At 46.5% G+C, this 19229-nt stretch overlaps 1 protein-coding gene across 1 annotated transcript in view; it reads left to right on the forward strand.

The window, feature by feature from the left end:
* The window catches only part of WWOX (WW domain containing oxidoreductase), a 977838-nt gene that overhangs the window by 237402 nt on the left and 721207 nt on the right, over positions 1–19229 (forward strand). Inside the window, exon 6 of the mRNA XM_060651901.3 lies at positions 14328–14416. Coding sequence (XP_060507884.1) covers positions 14328–14416 — 89 coding nt within the window. The remainder of the gene's footprint in view (positions 1–14327; positions 14417–19229) is intronic.

Consider the following 19229-nt stretch of genomic DNA (forward strand, 5'->3'; position numbering starts at 1 on the left):
AGCAACTACCCTGAAACCATCCCAAGTAACAGGCTTCAGTGGACAAGCAGTATCATTAACCTGATACATCCTCTTGGGCTGAATTTTTCTGAATTAATTCAGAAGTTGTAATGGCTTTTGTGTCTCAAAGACTTTTTCAGGCTCATTTTATGCTATTTGGGCTCCAGAATCCATTTTTTTTTTTCCAACTCCCTGATGTGCCTGATTTCATTGCTGCTTGCCAGCCAGAAGATTCTTCCCTGTGCACATGTGTTTCTTGTAATGTCTTGGTAGAAGGAGCACAGAGCAGTCCACACGGACATTCTGGCCTTCTTTTGAGCTCCTGGCTTGTCAGGTACTTGATCAGTCTTTTAAGGTGTAACAGAACAGTTTTACCAAATGGTTTCTGATATATGACACAGATCCACATGGTGTCCCTGATCGACAGGTGGCTGTTGTCTGTTTAGTGAATAAATATCCCAGCTTCTTTCCCCTACGCTCCCCTTGCCCCTGGGAAATCATCATGATCTACATTTGTCTTAGGGAAGGAGAAAGCGAAGACTGGCAATCTAATTCCTAAAAGGAACAGCTCAGGACTTACACACTCTTCCATTTTTCAGGCCTTTGATAGAAGTCTGGATTCCTCAGCCACCTTCACGCAGGCTGGGGGACAGTGGCTTTCCCTGCCCAGCACACCCCAGGCTGGGGAAAGGGGAAAGCTAGTTTGAGGGATCCCAGTTCTCTCTATCTGCAGTGTATCTTCATTATACAAACTGGAGGTGATTTTTAAATTCTAGTCTGTTGGTTTCTACCGTACTGTGTGAACTTAAGTATATTTATATAGCTTGTGATTATGGCTACATTGGTACTCATTTCTGAATTGCATTTCATGTTTTCTCTCTACCAAGTGTTTTCTTTTGTTATTATATTTAATTCTTTTTCAACACTTTTTTGGATTGATCCCCATGCATCATTTCCCCCCGTGCTGCTGGTTTGGGAGCTAAATCTGATAAAAAAAAATCATATCGGGGCGCCTGGGTGGCTCAGTCACTTGGGCATCTGACTTCAGCTCAGGTCATAATCTCACCATTCCATGGGTTTGAGCCCTGCATCAGGCTCTGTGCTGACAGCTCAGAGCCTGGAGCCTGCTTCGGATTCTGTGTCACCCTGTCTCTCTGCCTCTCCCCTCCCCCCCCCCCCCCCCCAGTCTGTCTCTGTCTCTCTCAAAAATAAATAAACGTTAAAAAGAATCATATAATTAGTAGCTGGCAGAACTGGGATTTCCTTCCTTCCTCCTTCCCTCCCTCCTTCTTTCTTTTTCTTTCTTTCCCTTTCTTTTTTTTTAATTTTTTTTTTTTTTCTTCAACGTTTTTTATTTATTTTTGGGACAGAGAGAGACAGAGCATGAACGGGGGAGGGGCAGAGAGAGAGGGAGACACAGAATCGGAAACAGGCTCCAGGCTCCGAGCCATCAGCCCAGAGCCTGACGCGGGGCTCGAACTCACGGACCGCGAGATCGTGACCTGGCTGAAGTCGGACGCTCAACCGACTGCGCCACCCAGGCGCCCCTCTTTCCCTTTCTTTTCTTCTTTCTTTCTCTTGAAATTTTCACATACATACCTACATTTTTTTTCTTACAAAGGGTAAAGCTATTTCATGTCTCTCTTATGTTAACCAGACTACACATGATACAATGACTCAGTGAAATCTTCCTCCTTTAAAAAACTATCTTCCTTGTTATCGTTCTTTCAGTTCTTTGTCCAAGTCTTTTTTAAGTGTAATTTATTTGGTCCTACAGTTAAGTTAAAAGATGCACAGCATTTGGGGATAATTTGACTGCGACTTGTCTTTTGTGTGTGTTCTCATCTGTTTCTGCCTTTATGGGTATTTTGGTTGGACCTAGAAAAGTCTGCTTAGGCACATGCCGGTTTAAGCCGGATACCTCGTTTTTCTCTGAGGCGTGTGTGTGTGTGTGTGTGTGTGTGTCTGTGTGTGTTATCTTTTCCATATTATCTGTTGAATATCTTGCCATGCTTCTGTAGAACCTCTGAAAGATTTCTCCCTTTGGATTCATCTATAAATTAAAAATAACTGTCGTGGTCACTTCTCAGGCACGATGATACTGTTACATGTTTACTGCCTGCTTTGCATACCGAGTTCATATCCATCATCCAGGAGTGTGGCCAACTTCTGAGAGGCAAGCCCTTGGTCTGCCAGCATGGAGCACCAGGAGAAATTGCTGGCTTCCCAACTGGCTTAGGGAAAGCTGTTGCTGCTAATATCCCTGGCCGACTTTTATCTCTGCCTCTGAATTTGTCCCAAGTCTAGTGGTACATTATTCGTTCATTCATTTCCTCAGTTAAAGCCTGTCTCAAAAACCTACTCTTTGTCATTTGCTGCGTAACAGGTATTTGAAATAGAGATATAAAACTTTGCATTTTAATTTACTATAAATGTCAGTGTGAATTATTGGTTGTTTGGATTTTCTTTCATAGTCTCCTGCAATGTTCTTGGGAATGGAAATTGCTGTAACCTTTCTGGAGGACACCCAGCCACGTCTACCCAAATTAAAATAAAATGTGGGTATCTCTGGATCTCACAAGTCTACTTTTTTTTAAAAAAATTTTTTAACGTTTATTTATTTTTGAGACAGAGAGAGACAGCATGAACGGGGGAGGGTCAGAGAGAGAGGGAGATACAGAATCTGAAACAGGCTCCAGGCTCGGAGTCATCAGCACAGAGCCCGACGCGGGGCTCGAACTCACGAACTGTGAGATCGTGACCTGAGCCAAAGTCGGATGCTTAACTGACTGAGCCACCCAGGCGCCCCTCACAAGTCTACTTTGAGGAATTTATCCTACAGAAACCATTCACATGTTGCAAAGTATAGGTATTACAGCATTGCTTTTAGTGACAAAAAACCCCAGAAAGGACCTAAAATAATACTCATTACAACAAGAACAATGGGTAACATTTCCAGAGCATCCGCTTAAGATGCTTTCCATGGGTATGGTCTCACTGTACCCATACAGCAATCCTGAATGAGGAGGGTCTTCTATAATTTCCATTTTTACCGACAGGGAACATTAGACACTGAGAATTTAAGTAATAAGTTCATAAAGCCAGTGAAGGATGTGGAGGGCTGAGTCCTCCTAAGGGGATTGGCTTTTAATAAATGATTGAGCACCCCCTACAATGGCCTAAATGTACTGGTTGGCATAAGTTGGGACCAGAGCTCTATTAAGATATATCCAGGGGAGCCTGGGTGGCTCAGTTGGTTAAGTGAGGTTAAGAGCCCTGCGTTGCACTCTGTGCTGATAGCTCAGAGCCTGGAGCCTGCTTTGGATTCTGCGTCTTCCTCTCTCTTTGCTCCTCCCCCACTCACGTTCTCTCTCTCTCTCTCTCTCTCTCTCTCTCTGTCTCAAAAATAAATAAACATTAAAAAAAATGGGGCGCCTAGGTGGTTCTGTCGGTTGAGCATCTGACTTCTGCTCAGGTCATGATCTTGTTGTTGTGGAGTTCAAGCCCCATGTCAGGCTCTGTGCTGACAGCTCAGAGCCTGGAGCCTGTTTCAGATTCTGTGTCTCCCTCTCTCTCTGCCCCTCTGCTGATAGCACTCTGTCTCTGTCTCTCTCAAAAATAAATAAATATAAAAAAATAATAAAAAAATAAAAGATCTATCCATTTTTGTGTTAGTTGGGAAAAACAAGATTGTAAGATAATGCATGAGCCTCAATGCTATGTTTGTAGGGAAACTTCTCTGCACCTAGTATTCACGTGTAGAAATTCTATTCGGGAAGGATGTGCATCAGGCTGTCTCTGTGTTTATCTTGCGGCGACGGGATTTGGGAGACGTTTTCACTGTATACGTTATCCACTTGTGCGTTATTTATACTTTCATCAGGGAGCCCGTTTTATTTTTACAAAACCCGTGATACATTTAAATAGCCGAAGAACACTTAGAGTTAATCAGAGCTTCTCGCACCAAGCTCACACCTGCAAGCTGGCACTGGTGACATCTGGGGCCACTTGTCAGGGGCGACCTGTGCATCGTAGGATGTGTAGTGGTATCCCCAGCCTCTCCCCGTTAGATGCGGGTACGCCCCTCCAACGAGCTGAGGCAACCAGAAATTCTCCAGACCTTGGCAGATGTCCCTTGGTGGGGGGCGGGGGGGATGCCCCTAGTTGGGACCCTTTGAGCTGGACGCCGGCCGAGCCGTGTGTGGATCTCCCCATGCCGGCGGTTCTCACGAAGATCACGTCTCTGCATCTGAGGTCCTCCCAGCTCCATGCGACTGTCATGTGGAATCCAGAAGCCTCTAAAGCAGAGCAGACGCATCTTCCTTTCCTCTTTCCGTTCACTTTACCTCCCCACTCTTGACTTGCCACCAGATCCTCAGCGGGCCCCAGATCTCTGTTTTCTGCTCCGCACCTCTTTCTGAATCTGGGAGTCGTCGGGGTGGGGGGCACGGATACTTCTTTCATCGGCAGCTTCCCCCAAATAGGGGGTTCCGGTGCTTAACAAGTTTCATTAAGAACACAGCTGCTAAATATGCAAAATATATAGACTGTTCCTGTTGAGAATATAATTATGCAGTAAATTAGCTCGTGTCCAGTATGTTACCTTTTAAGCACATCTTTGATGTTTCCAGTACTTACATAAGATATAGGGTCTGTTTATTAAGAGTCTTCAACTACACAGTTGAAATCTAGAGCAGTCAAAAGTAATGGTGTCTGCTGAAGGATTCTTTATCATGTGAATTTACCTTCAGTCATCTATTATTTATTTCAGCTATTTTATATGCCATTATAATAAATATTATGACAGAGAAAGCTTTTATGCTTCAACTTATTGTACTACTCTTTACTCGCCTGCAATCCTTCAGGAAAATGTAACCATGCTTTACCTATAGTTAACGTAAATCATCACTTACATTAGAATGAAAAATTCACTATGAAAAAAGGCTCTTTCTTCAACAGCAAGGCATAAATGCACAATCATGTTGACTGCCAAACTCCTGTGCCATTGCTGTCCTTCCTTAAACTGTTTTTAAGCTGCAAAGTGAACGCATCGCACGGAGGGAAATTGGAAGGTTTTCGAATATTTTCACTCTCTTGTTAGTTTCTGGCAAGATAAGCATTTTTTATCCCGAGCGCAAAATATTGCCAATTACTGTCTAAGCATTTTTAATAGTTTTGCTTTATGCGGCACGTAACTCCTACACCAAATTAAATAAGCTGTTACCCAGTGCAATTTCTTCTTGAATCAGCCTCACAATTACCTATAGATATTGATACAGTTATTTTATAAATTGAGTTCCAGCCACACCAGACAACGTTTTTGACCTGTATACAATGAAGAAAGAGTTGTCATGATTTTCTTATTAGGGATGTTTGTGTATTTTTGCAGGTGGGAGGGCGGGGTTAGGAGGTGCTCATGAGGGCCTTGGAGTGGGGGGGGGGGTGATGCTGATGGTTGATCTGAAGGTTAGGAATGACAAACTCAGCCCCTGTCCCTCAAGGCTTCACAAAAAATCCCGGGCTGTGCCTAGGATGGTTTTTGGTTCAGTTTCCTATTTTGAGATGCAGAATGTGGTCTAAGAGTATTTTTCTTGTTAAATGCACAGTGGCATATAGACCGGTGCAGTGTTTAGAGCCATAAAGGAGACTCTCAAACTCTCATTTCCCCTTGGGGGCCCTATCAGATAGAGCATTTATCAGTGCATCCTCTTCATGTTTAGGCTTGGCCAAGATTGGGCAGACGCCCCATCAGATGTATTCATGATGGTTGTTTGAGTGAAAGGTACCAGATCTGAAAGGAGACACAAGTATCTGTGCCCTGGCGCCTTTTCCGGGGAAGATGCTGCCGTTCCTTGGCACCATTAACATCACTTAAATAATACTGGAGAGATTAGTGCTCTGAAGTCCCACATAGGATATTGATGAATTATTAAACCAGTTTAGTTAGGTCTGTATTGTAGTTGAGTGAATAATGCCATGTCAATAATATGCTCAGCACCAGTGTCTCTTGCTGTTGTAAATGTGACAACTCCTATTTAAGGCTTCAGAACATAAAATCAGGACTGAGGGTATGTAAAGTGGAAGGGTGAGAGACATCAGCATAATGCAATTAAGGCCCATTGGATTAGAATTTGCAGGGTGCCATTAGCAATAAGCTCTGAATGTAGATTATTGCCTTGGTTACATTTTCTCCTCCAGCAATAGGCTTCTCTTATAAATTCTAAATGCATAAAATAAATGGGATATAAAATAGACACAAATAAGAATATATCGATGATGTTAATTTCTTTATAGCTTCTCGGTGTTCCATGGTGACGACTTTGGCGACAGGGGTGCAGTGCAGTGTGGTTTCCAGCAAGGGCGTGAGCTTTGGAACTGGCCATATCTCAGTTGGAAATCTGGGTCTGTGTCTCACTAGCTGTGCCGCTTTCAACCTTTATCAGCCTCTGTTTTCTGGTCTGTAAAATGGGGGAATGATATACACTCTAAAAGATTCTTCACGTTACTATTAAATGAGGAATAAATGCCAGGCATACCATAGATGCTCCTTATTTTTTTGGCTTTTATAATTAATGAATATATGTAAATTAGATTTTTTTTTTTTTAAGGAAAACACAGAGATTAACTCTTCTATGAGTGTAAGAAATGGGTAGTAGGCACATGCCCATCAGATACACACAGATCGGCATCTTCAAGTTAGGATACACAGTAGTTAATTGCCCTTAAACAGTAAATCTCGTACCTGCCATTGCATGTGATGAGTTTCCACTGATGAGGGAGAATTCCCTCTGGGCGTACCAGAGGCTGGGCTCCCTGTGCCCGCTTAGCTCATCTGGGTTTCTTCATCCTTCCACCTCCAACAACTGTCCTGGGCACTCCTCCTCTTGGCCAACGCACAAGTAGTGTCCTCAAATACACAATGAAGAGCTGTCTCACCTGCTGCTTCCCTATGATTGTGTCAAAGGTGTGTGTGTCAAGCTGAGTGGAAGAAGCAAGGGTCACATACTAGATGAGAGCATTCTGAAGTATACCTAGTTGATTTCACTGCGCACGCTCCATAATGCCCAGTGGGTCTTGGTTCCCATGCCAAATACTCTGGGTTCACTACAAGGAGAAGTCAGATAGTGGGGCAAACACGTTGATATACTCCCAGCTAATTCATAGGCCTTTATGACTAATGATGTTTTAAACATTTTTTTATGTTTATTTATTTTGAGAGAAAGAGAGAGAGTGAGCATAGGTCAGGTAAGGGCAGAGAGAAGGAGAGACAGAATCCCAAGCAGGCTCTGCACTCATGGTGCAGAGCCTGGTGCGGGGCTCGAACTCACACACCGTGAGATCATGACCTGAGCCGAGATCAAGAGTCAGACGATTAACTGACTGATCCACCTAGGTGCCCCAATGATGACTTTTAAGTAAAAGTTTCTTTTTGTAAGTATGCTTAGCCACTTGAATCATGTATATACATTTTTAAAAGGCTTATTGCCATGAGCTATTATTACCTTTTTTGTTCTTCCATTGGTGGTAAGTCAATTATGGGTGATATCTTTCCTCTTACATGTTGCAATGATGGGGGGAAGAAGAAAAGAAGTAAAGGAAGTGGAATCCGTGAAATATACATTTATTTTAGAGGCAGAGTTAGTGAATGAATGAATGGATTCATGCTTGTGAATGTTGTTGCTGTTAATGTTGACCAACGGATTTGGTGGTTTCCTGGTGTTGGCCTTGATTTGAGGGCCTCTGGGGAGTAACAGGGTTGAGGGGGAGAGGACAGGTGGGTCGTATGGGCATTTTGGAGTATAGAACAGTGATTAAAATCATGGCTTGGTGTGAACTTGTTTCTGGCACTGTTATCTGGGTCAAGTTGCTCAAGAGCTTTCTGAACTTCAGTTTCTACATCTATGAAATGGTGGTGGGTGAAAACTGCCCACACTGGGTTGGGGATAGGTAGGGATGGGGGTGCTGTGGGTCAAGGACTCATATGACCAACATTCTGAGATCCCTCTTGTTGGCCTGTTATGTCCCATTCAGTCCTTTCAGTGAAGAATGAAGCGATTTGGTGCCAATGGTGGTGGGAGTGATGATGGTTATAATGATGGTGATGATGGTAGTGATCATGGTGACCGCAATGATGATAATGGTGAAAATGACAACAAAAACAGTCACAATAAGGGCGTTCATTGCTAACAGTTATAGAATACATGTCCAGTAATCGGGCACCATTCCAAGTGCTTTACATACATTACCTCATTTCCTGGTAAGGTAGGTGCTATCATGATTTCCATTTTATAGAGGCATAAATGGGAAATGTAACTCACGTATCTGGTCAGCGCTAGACCCGGAATTCAGACCCAGGCCGTAAAGCTGGAGTCCCTGGCCTTCACCAGCACCTTTTAGGTTCACACCGATCGTTGAATTTGGAAACTGGGTTATCATGGCCTCAGGGGGATTCAGTGAGTCCCTTTCCTCCTGTTTTGGGGTCCTGTATGATCCTCCATTGCAGAATTGCTATTCAAACTCTCTCGGAGCTGCTTATATTAATTTTATGAAATACAGAAGGGAGACCACAATTACTCATGTACTTTATTATTTTTTTAAGTTTATTTATTTATTTTGAGAGAGAGAGAGAGAGAGAGAGAGAACGAGCAAGCATGAGCAGAGAAAGGGCAAAAGAGAGGAGGAGAGAGAGACTCCCACACAGGCTCCACACTGTCAGCACAGAGCCCAGTGCGGGGCTTGAACTCATGAACCGTGAGACCATGACCTGAGCCAGAATCAAGAGTTGGACGCTCAACTGACTGAGCCACCCAGGCACCCCTAATATACTTTACTATTGAAAACCAGTGGGTACCACGTTTGAGCATTGGCCCTCCAAGTAATGATTGTAATAGTTATTATGTATGTGCCCCAGGCCTTATATATACAGCGTATCTCATCTTTACTCTAATCACACAAGGCCAATGCCTATTTTCAAACAAGGCACTGGAGCCTGAGAACATTTCAAGGAGCAGCTCCAAAGTCACACTGCCAGTGCTGTGGTCACGCCGGGCTGGGGCTCCAGGTCAGCCTGGCTCTGCTGTCTCTGCTGTGGATGACGTTTCCCCACTTGTCCGTTTAAATACCGCATGATCTCCGTATGGTTCCTTTGGTTTCAGGCGGTATCACATCTGAGTCACACTTGGCTAATTTATAGTCATAAAATGATACGAGAGATCACTCTTGCATAACAACAGCACACAATCCCTTTGGCTCGGCACTCACAGACTCTGGAATCACTCAGACCCACTGTGCAACTCAAAAAGGATAGACCAAGGGCACTTGGCCTATTGAGGGTGTCAGTGAACTGTGCCACCAGCAAATGTCCTTGGGTCCCAGGGAAATGGAGGAAGAGCATGTGGGTTGCTTAATTACTGCGTCTTTCTGGCTGAGCCTGGGGGGTCAGGAGCAGGTGGGCTTCTGAGCTACTTAGAAGTTGCCTGATGCTTCATGTGTGGATGCCACCTGTGCGGTTCTCTTTTTAAAATGATGGGTACCAGCATCTGTATACATAATTTAAAATAAATTTACATTCTCATTCTGCCTGAAATGAGAAGATTGTGTACTGGTGCGATTAGAGAGAAGAGTAAGGATTTGGGGAAGGGTTGAGAGAGGCATTTTATACCATTTTAAGACTCAAAGCTCTCAATATGAAGTTCTTCCTGTTAAGCAGTGCTGGGCGGGTGAATGGGTGGTTGGGTGGATGGATAGATGGATGGATCTATCTATCTAGATGGCTGGGAAAAAGGGAGGGACCTATGGAAGGCTAGCAGTTCATTTTAGAGTTGGTGGAATTAGAGAGGTTGTTTTTTGTTTGTCCATATCCATCTGTCTTTTCTGAATTTTTTCTGTAATTAATGAAAGTAGGACGTGGGAAGTGGGAAGTGAAATAACCCTGGAGAGGGCAAAGTCATTAAATGTGTGTTAGTCATTACCGGTTTTCGTTCCATATTTCCATTTCTTCCATATGTATATTTCTCTGTGTGCTCTTGGGCACATGGAAGGTTGCACCTTCTAAAGCTAAGTGTAGCCACATGACTTGCTCTGCCAATAAAATATGAGCAGAAGTGACATCTGTACTGCTGGGTAGAGGTCTCTAAAACCCGTTCCGTGTGCAGTTTGTCCCATTCTCTTCCCCACGCTGTAGAAGCGAGTGATGTTGCCGAAGGTGGAGGCCCCATCTGCCTGGGATGGGCGTGAAGCATGGGCGAGTGGGAATCCTCGGCTGTTTAAAGACATTGAGGCTTGGGAGCTGTTCTGTAAGGATAGCGAAGTGCATCCTGATTGATCCAAAGCCACTTGTGTGAACCATCCTAAGGGATTTGGGCCGTATTTCATTGGCCATTCTAAGCTACAAAGGGGTTTTAAGCTGGGGCTTTGTATATGTGCATGTTTTGCCAATCCAAAGAGCAGACTGAGGCCAAACAAGGCCTCGGGTTTTTATGTTCTAGATGGCGTATGCTAATTTAACACCTCTTAATAAAAAAAAAAAAAAAAACAACAAAAAACAAAACCCACCAGTTCCTTAGTGGTGGTGGAACAGTTCTGTGTCTTGAATGTGGTGATTGTTATATGAATCTATACAGAGAAGCAAGTGTCATAGAATTATTCACCAAGATATTCCCAATAAAAGAAAGCGAGTGCATCCCCAAACTGGTGAAATCCTGGTGATGTCTGTGCTATAATGAACTGTGTCGTGCCACGGTCGGTTTTCTGGTTGTACCCGTGTACTATAGACGTGGCTAAGACGGCCCCATTGGGGGTGCTGGGAGATGGCTATGTGGGCGCTCTTGGTGCTATTTTTGCCGCTTCTTGTGAGTCCGTAGCTAGTTCCAAGTCAAAGTTAACAACAACAACAACAGAAAGTTCACGAGTTAAACCAAGAACGTGAATTGTGGCCAGTCCCAGGTTCACGTCCAGACTTGGCAGAAAGCTCGCCTTGGCAGATGGAGCCTCTTGCCTCACCTGACAATCAGCAGTTGATGCCTCAGAAATGGGTTCTGTTTGCTGTGTCTCAGCCCCTGCCTTCCCCGTTAGAGCACGTCCCCGGAAAAACATTTCTATAACGTTGCTGGGTTTGTTGGACAATCAGAAGAGCAACCCCCCCACCCCCCACCCCCCACACAAACACATCCACCCTCGCTAATTCTACAAGATGTGTTTTCTCTTCCCTGAACTCACAGGATTGCCCGCAGTTTGTCTGCATTTCTCAGGGTCAGTGGCAGAAACCGGAAACCTGATGCCGGGGGCAGGAGAATTACCTGAGTAATAGTGTGTGGACTTGAATCACTGTCCCCAGGAGCCTAGTAACCCACAGCCTGTGGATTAGTCTGTTGAACTACTCGATGGCTTGTGACCCCTTGTTCCCTCTGGGTGTGTATGTTCTGATTTTGTTCTTATTGGTAGTGGCAGCTCTGTACTTTATTTTAGAGTGGAGGTGGGGGGGGGGTGGCAAAAGATAACTCACCAGTTGTAAGTTACACACACAGAAGGGTATACTGGCCCACTCGGCTGAGCCATCATTTTTGTTGGGATATTGCTTTGGGGTCACCACCTGGGAATGTTTCCCCTGTTGTATGAAGGAAATATTTGTATGCATTTTTATGATACGTCACCTGCACATCCTTTGGGGTGTCCCTAAGGGGCTTGGCTGAGAGGAACGGTGTCCTTCCTCACCACCCCTTCCCCAACAAAATGAATATCTGACTTTCCTCTTGTGATACATTCGGAGTCGTCTAAGATTCTGAGTGAAAGTTCTAAGTGAAGTGAGGCTGGAGCCAGAGGGGTTCGGATGAGGTGAAAGGCCACTGTATCTGCTAACTGTTAATGTCAAATTGGGTGGTCCAGCATCTATGAAGCATAAGAACCTGTGGGGAATAAAAGTCAGCCATTGACAGGCTTGGTTCTCCCAAGAGACTTCAGTCATCAGACACACCAGCTGTGCAGACAGAAAGCGAGCTGGGTTTTTCTCCTGGCCAGGAGGCCCAAGCTGTCCACAGGGTACAGCCTCACTCATAGGCGCTCATTTGTGCCACTGGCGCTTTCCTTGTCTACAGAACGAGGGGTGTGGCCTCAATCACTGTGGATCCCCCAGCCCCACTATTCTCTAATCTTAGGAAACTTTTTGTGTAATGTTTATTTATTTTTGAGGGGGCGGTGGATGTGGGGCTCGAACTCACAAAACGCGAGACCATGACCTGAGCTGAATCAAGTCGAACACCCAACCGACTGAGCCCCTCTGGCGCCCCAGTGATCTTAGGAGACTCTTAACAACACCCACGCGTTGGCACCTTCCCTCTTCCTGGCTCAGGTCAAATGCTTGTCCTCCTCCTTCCCAAATCAGCATGTTTGCGCCTCTGCCACTGTTGTCCCAGGAACGTCCATCTACGTTGGCCAGCTTGCTTTCGCTGCCTATGTGCTTTTGGGTTTGGGGACGTCATTTAATCACCGTACACCCCTCTCCCTAAAACTGGGCTCTGTGAGTACAAATGACCCGGATCCTCCAGGATGTCACAGCCAGCTGGTCCCAGGCGATCTTCGTGAGCGTCATTTCATCCACCACGCTGCTCTGGAGTGCACCCGCACCACCGTTTGTCGCGGACTCGCGTCAGGGAAGGAATTTGGCACGTCAGACGTCTTCTCTCCTTCTCATAAAGTTTATTAAATCCCTTCTGTCTTCCAAGCTGGATGTTAGGTGCTTTATACTTCTTCTCACAAGTCGGTGAGAAGGTAGTTAATGTTCACCTTTTACAAACGAGGAAACTGACCCTCAGGAGCATTAAATGGCCCCAAGTCAGTTGGCCTCCCGGCTTCCCGTGCCTGATGCTTATTGTTCGAGGCTGGGTTACAGCCCAGGACTTAGGCGGCCAAGATCAATGGGCACAGATACGCTAAGCACCTCAGCACAGATTGTGTCTCTCCCTGATAAGACGGCTGAGGTGGAGGACGTTCTCCACTGTGCCATCGCGTCCCCATTCATAGCATCGGAAGTAGCTTGTTACGCTACTCGCCTCACTGTCGCTAGCAGCGTAGTCTAGACCAGAACTCCCAGGCTCACCGTTTGTTTCCTGGGACTTTCCTGACCTGAACGAGCAGGTGGCCCCTACATTCTTGGCTGTGCATCCTTTGGAGGAGATAGGTCTAACAAGTGATAGTATTTAGGGGCGCCTGGGTGGCACAGCCAGTTAAACATCTGACTCTTGGTTGTGACTCAGGTCATTATCTCATGGTTCGCAAGTTCGAGCCCCACGTCGGGATCCATGTGACGGTGTGGAGCCTGCTTGGGATTCTCTCTCTTTCCCCCCCGTCTCTCTCTCTCAAAAATAAATAAACTATGAAAAAAGAGGTGATTATATTTAATCTCATACGCTGCAGCCCAGCCAGACTCACAAGTAGGGAGTGCCCCATAAACACTGGGGAAGGCTGAGAGGCAACCCTGAGCTTTCCAGAAATGTGTTAGGATGCTGTCCAGTGGAGCACGATTGCTTCAAATCCTGAGGCTCCAGGCCTTCTAGTCTCCGGCAAAGAGGGAACGAGGGCTTCGGCGTCAGACTGTGGTGAACCCTCGCCTCCCACCTTTGTGAGCTCTGTGATCTCTTACAAGGGGCCACATGTAAAACAGGGAGAGTGTAACCCACTCGGTTGTTCCAGGGAAGAAACGAGATGATGCAAGTAAACGCCCCGTGCAGAGTCCGCCCTGGAGAGACAGCAGCCACTTACTATCTGCGTGCGCCCACCCAGCTGTAGTTTTCTGGGTTGCTAAACCAGAGGGCTCTTCGGGACCTGGGTCACTCAGGGTCCACTGGAATAAATGAGTTTTGCCTGCTTTTGTATTTTCTAGAAATGAATCGTCTTTAGTTTCTGATGCAGGCTCGATGGAATCATTCCAGAGCCCCAATGGCAGCTTTTGAGATTAAAATGTCATCTACTGAATTCTTGCACGAGCCAGGCTTTGTCCTGGCGTTCCCCTATTTTCATAGTTTTTTTTTTTTTAGGACACAGATGGAGAGGAGATGTGTGAGCCTGAAGACCCTTTGGAGCGTCTTCTGTGCGCTGAGTGAAACAGCACAATCCCCAGCCTGTGGTTTTAGCGGATTCCCAGCCTCACATCCTCCCAAACTTGGCAGTAAAAGCCCTGTTCTTCCATTCATTCCGATGATTTATATTCTCTCTGGGCGTCTAATATTAAACAGGGGAATTCCGACATGTTCCATAACACATTTACTGTAACTTGATACCATGAACTAAACTTGCTGTTATTTATCATTTCTTTTTATTTTCTCTCATTCCAGCACAAAGCCAAGGTAGAAGCAATGACCCTGGACCTCGCTCTGCTCCGTAGCGTGCAGCATTTTGCTCAAGCGTTCAAGGCCAAGAATGTGTGAGTGTTTCAGTGGAGGGTTATAGATCATAATATCTTGCTATTGTAATGTCTTTATCAGATGAACACAATTGGGAGAACGCAAGCACAAGGCTGTTGTGTTGTCTTGGCATCCAGACGGCAGGCTCATTTATATTGGCCCCGTTAGGGTGTCCCATATTTTCTTGACTTCTTGAGTCACCCTCATTATGAGATGTGCCTTCAGTTTAATAACAGCTCCCCCCAATAAAAATGGAAAGACACTGTTGAAGCGCTAGTTAAAGTGGCTAATAAAAGCCAGCCGATTGTAGGATGCATCCCGATTACAGACATTTTGGCAGTGCGTCTCAGAATTGAGGAAAAGTGTGTTTTAATTGCATCCGGGAACGAGTAGCCTCAGTTACCCAGTACCGCAAGGGGGCCGAGAATCGAGAGCGTGAGAAGGTTCCACCGTATCCACGTGCGCAGTGAGCTTATGTGGCGTGCGAACGTGGCTCAGACACACGGACTCATGTCGTGAGAAGCTTGCTCCTCCTCTCCTTCTTGTTTATAGTCTTTCCACACGCCCGAAGGAGGAAGCCTTGGCTCAGGGCTGGCGAGCATTCATGCCGCCACATGCCAGCCTCCCTTTCTATCAGAGAGACAGCGGCCCTCAGACCCGGAGCCGGGGAAAGCAATGGAGGCTAGCTCAGTTTTAATTACGCTATTTTGTCCCCAAGGGTTTATTTTTATGGTTCCCTCACATGAAGGACCACCAGTAGTGGTTCGTCGTTTGACACAGTGGTTTAAATTTCATTAAAAAAAATAACTGCATTTATTTATTTATTTTTTTTAGTGCATGGATTTGGACCCGAGGATTAAGTTAATGACAGTTTACATAGTGCCAAGGATAAGATAGTTCCAGAAGTGGCCCCAGAATGGCCAAATTTGGAGAAGGCTGACAAATGACCCGTTGTCTCTGGGTTAGGCTCTGGTGGGAAGCAGTCAGTGGTTTTCTAGTTCTCCAAGCAGATGACGGATGTAGGCAGAGGCATTTAAAAGCAGATATTCCAAAGGTGCTGGCCCGTGGCCAGCCCCTGTTGAGTCTGCCTCAGTTTCTCCCTCTGCTCTTTCACACTGCCAGGAAGTCTGTTCTCCCAAGCCCTTTCGGGAGCTGGCAAGTGGCCTGAGTCCTTGAGGTTGACACACAGAGTCGGAGTTGGTGGCGGAGTGGCTCCATCCCCGTAAATGCAGGCCCCGCGCTCACAGAACGCCTGGGTAACGTCCCCACCGAGCCCGCGGACCTGGCTGAGTCTGCCAGTTGAGTCTGCCGTGCCTGTTCTGTGCCCTGTTTGGCAGTTGCTGGCTGCTGGCCCTCGCTGGTGTTTTCCTGAGGACGTCAGGTCCGGTGTGCCCCAGTCCCTTTTAAGACGATTGCTCGTGTCTACCTCCTCCACTCATGTCTCCACTTGCTTGTTCACTTAACACACATTGAGTGAGTGCCTCCAGGGCCCCGGCCCCTCTTCTGGGCTCTGGGAAGGCAGCGGGGGCTGCAAGAAGCCCACTTCACCTCAGATGAGCTGTAAACCTCAGGTGCCAGCAAGCAGTTTCGTTGCTGAATGGCTAACTCCTCAACCTGTTACTTCTGTGGTTGTTTGCAAGGATAGCAGTAGTCATAGCAGCAACAGCGAGCAGTAGTCACTCATTTGTCCGGCGTGCGTTGTGGGCCACGTGCCAAGAACCCTTCCTGCTCATTTTCTCCCTGACCGCTGGCTCCTAGTCTGTTACACGGATGAGGGGAGCACGACTGGACGGGAAAGGCTGGTTACGGGGGGCCCACGGCTGGGAAGCAGGAGGGGCGGAGGGCCCCTGCGGAGGTCACTCCGGGCCTCCCCTCACCCACCGCGAGGTCCTGTCTTCTGCTTGACTTGCGGTGGAAACTGGGATCAGAGGCGGGGAGTGGCTCTCGCAGGGTCACTTGGCGGGTCAGGTGCAGCCATGGGACTTCCGTCCGCTTCTGACTGTCACGCTGTCCCTGACACGGAGAGGCTCTGGCAGAGCTCGCACAGGCTGCCTCCCTCGGCTTCCTCGTTGGATGCGAGCGGTGCTGAGGCACGCCAGCTGTTACATAATGGGACCGCCGTCCAAGTCCTAACAGGACCGTCAGTTAAAGTAGTTCAGACATCCTCACGTTCAGCTGCCTTTTGTAGTCCCCCCGCCCTCAGATGCACCTCTTTTGTGCTAATCCCAGATTTTGGCAAATGGCTGAATTTTTGTCCTTCTGGGTTCAGAAACGAAGGCGATTTTCCTTTTTAGCAAAACCCGGTACCGCAAACCTCTTTTTATACGTCTCTCGAGATGCAGTCTTTCACACGGCTTAGAGCAATATTGTGGTGGCGAAAATATGCATAAAAAAGTGAGTGATTTTACTTTTGAAACACCGCCAGGGCGAAGTCTCTCCTGGAAAGGCAGATGACAGCTTGGTACTTACAGGGCTTTAGATTCCGAGCGCTGTCAGAAGTGAATTTAAGTACTGGTGACTAGGCTGCCAAAAAACACGTGTAGCCTCCTCCTTCTCATCACCGCCCATCTTCAGACATTAAAATCTCCTTGTGTGTAAAACATAATGACAAGTGAAAGAAAGGCTGCCGGTTCAGAACCAGCCTCCTCTTGGCGCCGTTGGACCGAGGAGAGAAAAAAACCCTCCCGTCGCAATTCCGTTGGACACCCCCATCTACCGTAACGTTTTCAGGCGCTTGGGCACACCAGCAGCACGGTCAGGCTCCTTGCTCCCGTGCGAATTCCCCCCGGATCCTGCTCCAGCTCACGCGAGTTTCCCTGCCCCGGGAGAGGTAGTGTATTGTGCAACCCAACGCAGAGAAAGCTAGAGACAGATGCTCAGCCAAAACGCTGGTGAAAGATGCGGTCCGTCGTCCTGCGGGTCCGCCCTCCCTCTGCCTTCGACCAGGAGATGTGGATTCAGCCTCCTCCGGGATCTCTGCGGAGATCTGCTTCTTTGCAGGGGTGAGGGGTGGGTGAGGGGTGGAGATGGTGGTGGGAGGCACTCTTAGAATGAGCGCTGCTGATGATTATATACAATCATAGCTGCTAGTCGGCCTCTTGATTATTCTGCGCAAGGCAAGGTGCTAAGCACCTACACGTGTATTGTTTCTTTACTACAACCCTAGGCATTAGTCACCTTTGTCTGTAGTTTACGAATGGAAAGGCTCCAGCCTTTCACAGAGAGGTTAGATCAGGTTTCCAGCTGCAGCCAGTGGTGGATCTGCAGTGTGAGCCCAAGTGTGTCTGAATCCACAACTCTCCTTCTTGCTATGTCTCATGCCTCACTCAGTCCCACCTTTTAGTACGGATTCCTGTACTGGGATGTATCTGAGTAAGAAGTTGCTCCAAAAGCTAGCAGCTTAAAAACATTAAAACCAAGAAACATTTTTATTTTCTCTCTTTCTTTTTTTTTAAAAAAGTGTTTTTAAAATGTCTTACTTGTTTTTGAGAGAAAGAGATAGAGCATGAGCCGGGGTGGGGCAGAAAGAGAGGGAGGCACAGAATGCAAAGGGGGCTCCAGGCTCTGAGCTGTCAGCACAGAGCCCGACACAGGGCTGGTGGGTGAACCGAGAGATCATGACCTGAGCTGAAGTCGAACACTCAACCGAATGAGCCACCCAGGCGACCCTATTCTCTCTCTTTCGGTTTGTTTAGATCAGTTGTTTGTTCAAACTAAGTGAATGCACTTTATAGGTTTCCCCTCAAAAAAACCTTCTTTTAATTAATGCAACTTACTTGGTTAAGGGACAGGGTTGTCCTCCAGCGTTTTCTGTGTTCTTTACGTCAGTGACTACATCCCTGTGGTGCCATTTATCATGTTCTTTTGTTCTTCTGTCTCCCGAGTTTCTTGTGAAGTGTAGGTAACTCTAGCAGCTTGGTCCGGTGCCTCTTTAATTCTGGGGCAAGAGTGCTGCATAGGGACAGCATAGTCTACCATGGAGAGGACAGACATGGCTACTTGCCAACGCCAGCTTTCCTGGGCTCAGCACGCCCTGACCGCTCCGTTCCTCTGCTCACCTCCATTTGCATTCATTCCTTCTGTTATTCTTTACTCACTCTTCTGGGTGGTCAGGCCCAGAATCCTCCTCCTGCTTCCAGACAGTTCTCCCCAGAGTTAGTGGTCGTGGTGGTCGGCCAGTGTGTCTCAGGTCGAATTATGTTGGGCATTACTGGAAAGTTCCAAGCCAAAGCCTGTGGTAAGTCCCAACCAAACTGAATTTTGAAGGAAATTTTGTTTAAGCTGCAATCCTGGAAAGCAGCCAGGCTCCATGCTGCCTGGCAGGCAGAGACATCCGTCAGAGTACGAAGAGCTGGGACCTTTACTAATCATTTAGACCCAATATTGGCATTTTCTGGAATGAGCTCTGCCACGATAGTTGGTTGTTTGTGCTGCCGTGACGCATTTTCATTCCTAGTTTCTAGCTGCTTGGCTTACTGAAAAGTGCGTATTTTCACCAGCTGTTGGACCTTGGAGCTCCGTAGGTTTTTTTTGTTTTTTGTTTTTCACCAGATATTATAACGTTTGAGTTCCAGATACTCCTGAAATAATGGACACCTCGATTCCAATCCTGAAATTTTAAGAGTTAGTAATGGCACCTAATCTAGGAAATTCTTGGCTGGGATCCCAGGTACCAATCAGCTCTTACGCTATTGACCAAGGGTTTTGATTTGTTCTGGAAATTAATTGAAATCGATAGTTCATATTAAAATAATATACACAATTCTGAAGGTTTCTAGAACTATATTTTCGATCATGGATTTCTACTCTTCCTTCTCAGCTTTCTGTCTCCAG

The sequence above is a fragment of the Panthera onca genome, chromosome E2 (genome assembly GCF_046562875.1).
Source record: "Panthera onca isolate mPanOnc1 chromosome E2, mPanOnc1 haplotype 2, whole genome shotgun sequence".
Taxonomy (NCBI): Eukaryota; Metazoa; Chordata; class Mammalia; order Carnivora; family Felidae; genus Panthera; species Panthera onca.